General features: G+C 47.1%; 1 protein-coding gene and 1 non-coding gene across 2 annotated transcripts; one reads left to right on the top strand and one right to left on the bottom strand.

Moving 5' to 3' along the window:
* The first annotated feature begins 2,559 nt into the window (after positions 1–2,559).
* Positions 2,560–2,634, top strand: Trnat-ugu (transfer RNA threonine (anticodon UGU)). Its single transcript has one exon. It is a non-coding gene; the product is annotated as a tRNA-Thr (tRNA).
* Positions 2,635–8,487: 5,853 nt separating this feature from the next.
* On the bottom strand, positions 8,488–9,294 carry LOC126093320 (facilitated trehalose transporter Tret1-like). The gene has a single exon (XM_049908715.1). It carries the CDS (start codon positions 9,292–9,294, stop codon positions 8,488–8,490), a length of 807 nt encoding a protein of 268 aa, XP_049764672.1.
* Between the last annotated feature and the right edge of the window lie 419 nt (positions 9,295–9,713).

The raw sequence follows: 9,713 nt of genomic DNA, 5'->3' as shown, positions 1-9,713 counted from the left end.
CACAACAAGAACAACTCACAAAACAAAAACAATTTAGAAGTGGAGCAATTCAAATTTACAGACCAAAAAACATTTCATCTCTAAGGTGAGTAAAGATAGTAATCAAACAGAATAATGTCAGGATGAGAATAAAAGCACAAGCACCGCCGTACAGGCCACAGACGGACCAGATGGGTCCGCCCGATTGCAGGATCATCTTCAGACGACGAAGTCATCGAGATGCGATATGAAGGGGCGTGGGGTCAGCACATCGCTATCCCGATCATTGTCTGGTTAGCATACACGGTACCGCAAGTAATCAATCAAGTGCTTCTCAATTGGCGTCACAAGGCTGTTTGCGTCGTGATACAGTCCTTCCACGAACGAAAAATTCCTCGCAGTATATCGAATCGAAAGTGGGTCGTCAGCGTGATCGTCAGCTGCGCAGACCACTCAGCTACGGAGGTAGACACGATGAGAACAAGGAATAGATAAAAATGAAAGAGATGCTGCTAAAAGATGTTGCAAGAATAGTAAGTAAAAATGCTAGGAATGAATGGGACACGCGCAAAATGATTCGAGAAATGAGTGATAGGAAGGAATAGAAAAGTGACAAATGACAATATAGATATTGTAAGGAAACAGTCATAGCATGAGCACAACATAAGCCACAGAAAGTTAAAAAAAATTTAAAAACAATATGAATATAATAATTTAACACACACCAAGAGTTACAGTAGTATATAAAATAAATACACCGACGGAAAATAAATCACACCATTGAGGAGTTGCGCGACGTAAACGATAGTTGGTAGGCGTATTTCAATATCTGAAAGATGATGTCTATTCAAATTTAGCGTCAGTCGCATAAGAATGGCGCTAGTAACGCCACTATGAGGATGCAAATGAGGTTTGCTTTAAATGCACGCTGTAACGATCGTGAGCGGTAGTTACCTTTGAGATTGGAATTCGTAAGTTGGAACCAGTCTCAGGACTGAAGACCACAACAACAACAAGTTGGTATTAGCTCGAAATGCTTTTAAGGCCAGAAAGGTGACATTATCAGCACCTCACTGAGATTGAATGGGGTCGTGTAATAGGACTACGAGAAGCTGGATGTTCCTTTTGATACTTGGCAGGAATGTAACCACTGTACATGATTGCTGGCAGAGGTAGTCACGAGAATGTACGGTCACAATAAGACCGGGCTCTGAACGGCCACGTGACGCTACCAAGGGGGAAGACCATCGTTTTTGGCGCGTCGCTCTGCTGCATCGTAATGCGATACGCGAGAGCTGGTGTCAAGGAAGAGCTCAGTGGAGAGCAGGGTGGAGGTCTGTTGCATTTTCTGCTGAAAGCTGGCCGCTCCGGCCGTTGTGGCCGAGAGGTTCTAGGCACTTCAGTCTGCAACCACGCGACAGCTACGATCGCAAGTTCGAATCCTGCCTCGAGCATGGATGTGTGTGATGTCCTTAGGTTAGTAAGGTTTAAGTAGTTTTAAGTTCTAGGGGGCTGATGACCTCAGATGTTAAGTCCCATAGTGCTCAGAGCCATTTGAACCATTTTTTTCTGATGCAAACTGGTTTTGCCTCAGTTGCACTGATGGCTGTGTGTTGATTAGAGGGAGGCCAGTTGAGGCCTGAAACGAATCTGTCGGCGTCCTAGACACACTCCACCTGTACCTCGAGTTACGATCTGGGCTACGATTTAGTATGATAGCAGGAGCACTCTCGAGGTTATCTCACACTTCCTGACTGCAAATTTCAATGCCTATATGATGATTCGACCAGTTTTGCTTTCATTCATGAAGAGCGTTCCAAGGGGTGTTTTCCAACGAGATAACACTCGCCGCATACCAGTATTGTAACATGTTGCCTTGGCCTGCTCGATCACCAGATCTGTCTCCAATCGAGCACATATGGGACATCATAGGACGACAACTCCAGCGTCATCGACAAACAGCATTAACCATACCTGTATTGACCGACCAAGTGCAACAGGCATGGAACTTCATCCCACAAACTGACATCCAGCAACTGTATAATAATTGCACGTTTGCAGGCTTGCGTTCAACATCCTTGCGATTACAACGGTTATTATTGTATACTGAGTGGTATCTGTTCTTTCGGACATGTCCGAAAGAACAGATACCATCGGTGACCATACAGCTCCTTAGAATGAAATTACAATGAAATGAACACCCTTAGCTGCTTACAGGCGTCAACATACGTCAACGGGGACAGATGAAAATGTGTGCCCCGACCGGGACCCGAACCCGGGATCTCCTGCTTACATGGCAGACGCTCTATCCATCTGAGCCACCGAGGACACAGAGGACATGTCCGAAAGAACAGATACCATCTTCTATATAGTTAAGGCCCACCGGCCACTTGACTATCTTCTTCTTCTGTGCGAATGCACAAACAGTGCCCGAACTCTTACGGGAATCGGCAACGCGCCGCGAGTAATGAGTATAATGGGCGGGAGCACTACGAATGTAGTGCGGGACAATACCTTGAGAATGTGGGTTTTGCGGGAGGCGTGCCAGAGATAAATCCCTGGAGTCGCACTATCCTGTGTGCCCTCGGTGGCTCAGATGGATAGAGCGTCTGCCATGTAAGCAGGAGATCCCGGGTTCGGGTCCCGGTCGGGGCGCACGTTTTCATCTGTCCCCGTTGACGTATGTCAACGCCTGTAAGCAGCTAATGGTGTTCATTTCATTGTAATTTCATGGTTATTATTGTGCCAGCATTTCCTATTTGCAATGGCTTATCTGACGCTTATATTAACCTGTGATCCTGCAATGTTAATCACTTTTGTATGTTACCTAGATAAGTGTATCTCCTGCATTTCAGTACAATTTTCCATTGTTACAACCTCTCGATATACCACAGCACCAACCGCAAAAAGCCACAGTGAACTTCCGATGTCATCCACAAGGTCATTTATGTATATTGTGAATAGCAACGGTCCTACGATACTCCCCTGCGGCACACCTGAAATCACTCTTACTTCGGAAGACTTCTCTCCATTGAGAATGACATGCTGCGTTCTGTTATCTAGGAACTTTTCAATCCAATCACACAATTGGTCTGATAGTCCATATGCTCTTACTTTGTCCATTAAACGACTGTGGGGAACTGTATCGAACGCCTTGAGGAAGTCAAGAAACACGGCATCTACCTGTGAACCCGTGTCTATAGCCCTCTGAGTCTCGTGGACGAATAGCGCGAGTTGGGTTTCACACGACCGTCTTTTTCGAAACCCATGCTGTTTCCTACAGAGTACATTTCTAGTCTCCAGAAAAGTCATTATACTCGAACATAATACGTGTTCCAAAATTCTACAACTGATCGACGTTAGAGGTATAGGTCTATAGTTCTGCACATCTGTTGGACGTCCCTTCTTGAAAACGGGGATGACCTGTGCCCTCTTCCAATCCTTTGGAACGCTACGCTCTTCTAGAGACCTAAGGTACACCGCTGCAAGAAGGGGGCAAGTTCCTTCGCGTACTCTGTGTAAAATCGAACTGGTATCCCATCAGGTCCAACGGCCTTTCCTCTTTTGAGCGATTTTAATTGTTTCTCTATCCCTCTGTCGACTATTTCGATATCTACCATTTTGTCATATGTACGGCAATCTAGAGAAGGAACTACAGTGCAGTCTTCCTCTGTGAAACAGCTTTGGAAAAAGACATTTAGTATTTCGGCCTTTAGTCTGTCATCCTCTGTTTCAGTACTATTTTGGTCACAGAGTGTCTGGACATATTGTTTTGATCCACCTACCGCTTCGACATAAGACCAAAATTTCTTAGGACTTTCTGCCAAGTCAGTACATAGAACTTTACTTTCGAATTCATTAAACGCCTGTCTCATAGCCCTCCTCACAGTACTTTTCGCTTCGCGTAATTTTTGTTTGTCTGCAAGGCTTTGGCTATGTTTATGTTTGCTGTGAAGTTCCCTTTGCTTCCGCAGCAGTTTTCTAACTCGATTCTTGTACCACAGTGGCTCTTTTCCATCTCTTACGATCTTGCTTGGCACATACTCATCTAACGCATATTGTACGATGGTTTTGAACTTTGTCCACTGATCCTCAACACTATCTGTACTTGAGACAAAACTTTTGTGTTGAGCCGTCAGGTACTCTGTAATCTGCTTTTTGTCACTTTTGCTAAACAGAAAAATCTTCCTATCTTTTTTAATATTTCTATTTACGGTTGAAATCATCGATGCAGTAACCGCTTTATGATCGCTGATTCCCTGTTCTGCGTTAACTGTTTCAAATAGTTCGGGTCTGTTTGTCACCAGAAGGTCTAATATGTTATCACCACGAGTCGGTTCTCTGTTTAACTGCTCAAGGTAGTTTTCAGATAAAGCACTTAAAAAAGTTTCACTGGATTCTTTGTTCCTGCCACCCGTTATGAACGTTTGAGTCTCCCAGTCTATATCCGGCGAATTAAAATCTCCACCCAGAACTATAACATGGTGGGGAAATCTACTCGAAATATTTTTCAAATTATCCTTGAGGTGCTCAGCCACAACAGCTGCTGAGCCAGGGGGCCTATAGATACATCCAATTACCATGTCTGAGCCTGATTTAACCGTGACCTTCACCCAAATCATTTCACATTTCGGATCTCCGTCAATTTCCTTCATTACTATTGCACTTCTTATCGCTATAACACCCCTCCACCTTCACTGTCCAGCCTGTCTCTGCGGTATACATTCCAATCTGAGTTTAGGATTTCATTACTGTTTACGTCCAGTTTCAGCCAACTTTCTGTCCCTAGTACTTTGTGGGCATTGTGACCGTTTATTAATGAGAGCAGTTCTGGGACCTTTCTATAGACGCTCCTGCAGTTTACTATCAGCACATTAATATCGTTATTCCCTGTTGCATTTTGCCTACTCCTACCTTGCCGCGTCTCAGGAGCCGTCTTGTCGGGCCTGGGGAGGGAATTCTCTAACCTAAAAAACTGACATGTGCACTCCACACATACTCCGCTACCCTTGTAGCTGCTTCCTGCATGTAGTGCACGCCTGACCTATTCAGGGGGACCCTACATTTCTCCACCCGATAGCTGAGGTCGAGAAATTTGCATCCCCGATCTCCGCAGATTCGTCTGAGCCTCTGGTTTAAGCCTTCTACTCGGCTCCAAACTAGAGGACCGCGATCGGTTCTGGGAACGATACTACAAATAGTTAGCTCACATTCCTCCCCGCGAGTGAGGCTTTCTGACTTCACCAACTCTGCCAACCACCTGTACGAACTGAGGATGACCTCAGAGTAATTGTTGCCGGCATGAGCAAAAATTTGCTGTCGGGTGCACCCAGTGCTCTCTATCGCCGCCGGCAGGGCCTCCTCCACATCTCGGATGAGACCCCCCGGCAAGCAGACAGAATGAACACTGGCCTTCTTCCCCGACCTTTCCGCTATTTACCTAAGGGGCTCCCTCACCCGCCTACCGTTGGAGCTGCCAATGACTAATAAACACCTCCCCCCGTGTGCCTGCTTGGACCTTGCTGAAGGAGCGGCCACATGTCCACTCACAGGCAGACCGGGCGATGCCACATGGCCAGCATCCACATTGGCCCTCCGCCTCGTGCGCCGCGAACGCCGCTGAACCCACCACTCCCCTTGGGGAGAGGGTGGCCCAACCGCGCCCGGTACCCGCGAAGATGTCTCGACAGCAGGGACAGTGGGTGAAGCATGTAACACTTGGGGTGTACCATGCGACGCATTAGACTCCCCACTGCCGCTACACTCCGAGGCAGCAGCCTGAAGACGGCTGACCGCGGCCATCAGCACGTTCAGCTGTTCGCAAACAGTGGCCAGCTCCTCCTGCGTCCGTACACAGCAGTCACACATCCTATCCATCCTAAGAAATCAATTTACTGTAGAGAGTTAATCAACTTTTAACTAGACTGCTAATTCACTAAAGGCGGCTGATAGTTGACTAAACTGTGGTTACTAGACACTTCTTGTAGAAAACAATGAAAATAGCACTACCTGTCTCTGGACTGTATTGAAAACAACCACTAGCACTACTGGCACTATGGCTGACTAAAGGGACTCTCTCTGACTGTATTCAAAACAAACACAAAAGCTATGGAACATTATTGCTAGCACTCGACAATTAAAGCTTCCTAAAAGCAAAAACACACGGAAGAAGAAGTGACAAGTAAGAAAAATACAGTTAATACTTAAATTAACGTAGCTCGCTGCAAAGCAGACGTGACGCCAGGGAAGCATCCTGGGGCCCATCTTGTTCAGGCTGCACATTAATGACTTTCCAGCAACACAAAACACGACTTTAGCCATCTACGCGGATGTCACAGCCATCCTTGCGCAAGGTTCGAAACCGTCGAACATAAATTCACGAATACAGACGGCATTCAGAACTGCCGAGCCTTGGTTGGCTGTTCACTCGCAGGCCGAAGCTACTGCGCAAACATCAACACTGTTGACGGGTAACATTACATGCACGCCCGATACGTTTCTGAGGAAAGTCAGATACCTCGGTGTCTGGCTGGACGGGAAACTTACATGGGGTACCACATTAAATACGTTGCCAACAGAACTCGCGCGAGGTTCAAACAACTCTGCACAATGCTCAACAGGGAAAGCACACTGAACAGGAGGGTGTCGAAGTCCATGTACATGACACTGATTTCACCTCTGATGATGTACGCAGCTCCCGTCTGAGGATACGCAGCTCCGACAGGCCTGAGAGGTGTGTGTGAAATCTTATGGGACTTAACTGCTAAGGTCATCAGTCCCTAAGCTTACAAATTACTTAACTTAAATTACCCTAAGGACAAACACATACACACACCCATGCACGAGGCAGGACTCGAACGTCCGCCGGGACCAGCCACACAGTCCATGACTGCAGCGCCTTATACCGCTCGGCTAATCCCGAGCCCGACAGGCCTGCGCCACCTGCAGATCATACAGAATAAAGTGCTACGTACCATTAGCAACGCTCAACGCTACACACGCACTGCGGATCTTCGCAATGTGTACCGCCTAGAAAAATCTCAAGGAAGTATTAAAAAAAACACGCCACACGACTACACAGGAACTCGAGACACTCGAACACACCTTTCATCCTTACTCTGGGAAACTATGATCAGAACCATAGGTGGAAGCATAAGCGGCCAAAGACTACTAGCTAGGGCATAACCACCTATGGCAAGCTAACATACACCCACAACATCGGCAAGCCCCTGCATATGCCACTACGGTCACAGGTTCAAATCCTGCCTCGGGCATGGATGTGTGTGATGTCCTTAGGTTAATTAGGTTTAAGTAGTTCTAAGTTCTAGGGGACTGATGACCTCAGATGTTAAATGCCATAGTTCTCAGATCCATTTGAACCAACCCCTGCATATGAGCAACTTTGATGGAACCAACATGCTACGCCAGGTAAACGACAATCTCGCACACTGTCGCACAAACGAACCGTCAGAATTACTCTACACTGTGAATCTGGTATATGACCTATCGGACACAAAACGATTAAGAATCTAACTGTTACAGATTTGCTGACGCTGACCGAGAAGCCAACACTGGCACCCAGTGGCAGCGGCCGAGTAACACCACCGCACACCGACAAGGGTATCGACCTGCATGAAACCCACTACTAACAAAGCCTACCCTTGCATGACCTGTCGCAGGCAGCAAGAAAACCGCTACTGCTTTTACAACCCGACCCAACTATCGCAGAGATTTTTTCCCCTTGGCTCTTGCCTTGGCACTTTTTTCCCTTCTGCTCTTCAAACCGCTACCCTTCGTTCAACTTTCGACTCAATCTAACTCCAGATGAGCGCGTATGAATTGTTAACCTTAACCAGACGTATGCAAACATCGCAGTACCCACATCCTGCGAGACCTCACTTTAGTGAAAACTAACCCTTATGCAGAGATGGCACTAGACCTTTTGTGTTGGCCATCATGCTGGTGTCCGCGGGGAGATGCTCCACTTCTGTTTAATAAAATGTCAGTGGAGGCTGCCGTTGGTTAAGAGTACCTAGTTCTGTACTAATTTAAGAATATATCTCTTTGTGTTACTTTATAAATCCTCTGTTTAGGTTGCGATTACTACACATTTCCCCAGTGTCGACTCAAATCAGTGGCTCCCTGCAAGTAGGGTCGTAGTCCACGCCTTCTCACGGTCTGATACTGGATAGAATATTAATATGATATCCCGTTGGCCTGGCAGTATTTATCTCGCCCGCTGACTGGAACAACCTTCTTTCATTCGCGCCGCCTGGGATACAAGGACTGTGGCAGTCAGTTTAGGTATAGTAGCAGAAAATAACTAGGGGATTTGCGAAGCGGAACGTTTCTGAATAGCCAAAATGCAGACTTCTACAATGTCTCCCTCTCTGGGCACTGAAGGGTGAACATGTTGAGAAGAACCAAGTTTTGTGAACGCAGCTTGGTTTTTCGAGGCAGTAATTAAAAATTCCTGCCTACACCTTGAACGAAACGTTTCCCTTTTCATTATTTTCTTACACTGAATCCAATCATTCCGGCGAGCGGCACCCAGTCGAATGCAGTAGGCACGTCTCCATAGATGTCGTCGACGTAGAAATAAGCTCCCTCTGCGGCCAGACAGATGGCGCACACTGAGAAAGACGCCATGCAGAAGGGCCGCCGATCGAACCTCTCGACGACCAGCGACGACATGACGTTTGCCCCAAGCGTGACGGCCGTCAGGATAATGGAAGAGATGTTCGAGTCGAGTTCGCTTCCGCTCTTCTCAAATATGTACGTCGTGTACGTGGCGAGAGCTATCGATCCAGACGACATCTGGAACAGAATGAACCCTACCGCTAAGAGCAACGTCCTGCGGTGCACAGACACCAAGATGACATCTTTCAACTTTCCTTTACTTTGTTGTTTCTCCCTTATAGCTTGATACATCGACTCCAGCTCAGACTTGAGTTCGTCCCTTGTCAGCTGACCTTTGAATCTTTCGAGACACTTCAAAGCTTCCGCTTCTCTATGTTGCTTGAGAAAGAAGTATGGTGACTCCGGCATCCAGATGAATGTCAAGACGAAAATGATCGGAACTGAGGCGCAGATGAGAGCAACAGTGGTGACGGACAGGTACGGCCCAATGCTGTACACGAGCAGGTAGCCACACTGCATGAGGAAGTAGTGGATCACAATTAGCGTCCCCCTTACGTCGGTGTCAGCTATTTCACACAGAAACACTGGCAAGGCCGTGATGATGGGGCCGCCACCCAAGCTACCAATCGCTCGAGCTGCGAGCAGCATTCCGTAAGAATTGGCGAACGCCACCATCACCCACCTGATGAACCAGAGGTCCGGCTCCGAACAGCAACACTTTCTTACGTCCCACAACGTCAACGGCGTAGCCAGTGGCGAATATGGCCACCAGCATGGTGAGTGAGTTGATGGACGCGAGCCAAGAGCCCTCGTCGGCGGTAAGTGGAAGCGGCGAATCTTCTGCCTCAAGGACTGGCAGAGTCGTCCCAGGCCAACCCATGAAGGTACCGTGGCACATGTTGATCAGCGACTCTGTGAAAAAAAGAAGTCAATTTAAACATCAGCGTGCTAACTAGTACTGCTGCTGCTGCATTTCAGGGCATGAGTTCCATTAACATGTTGTAAGCGTTTAGCTCTTAGGTTGACTAATTTTGTATGGCATAATTCATTGATATGGATTACATGCCGTGTACTTCCTTGTATGTTTCCCCGAA

The sequence above is a fragment of the Schistocerca cancellata genome, chromosome 1 (genome assembly GCF_023864275.1).
Source record: "Schistocerca cancellata isolate TAMUIC-IGC-003103 chromosome 1, iqSchCanc2.1, whole genome shotgun sequence".
Taxonomy (NCBI): Eukaryota; Metazoa; Arthropoda; class Insecta; order Orthoptera; family Acrididae; genus Schistocerca; species Schistocerca cancellata.
Note: the sequence above shows the minus strand (reverse complement) of the source record. Positions and strands in the feature narration are given on the sequence as shown.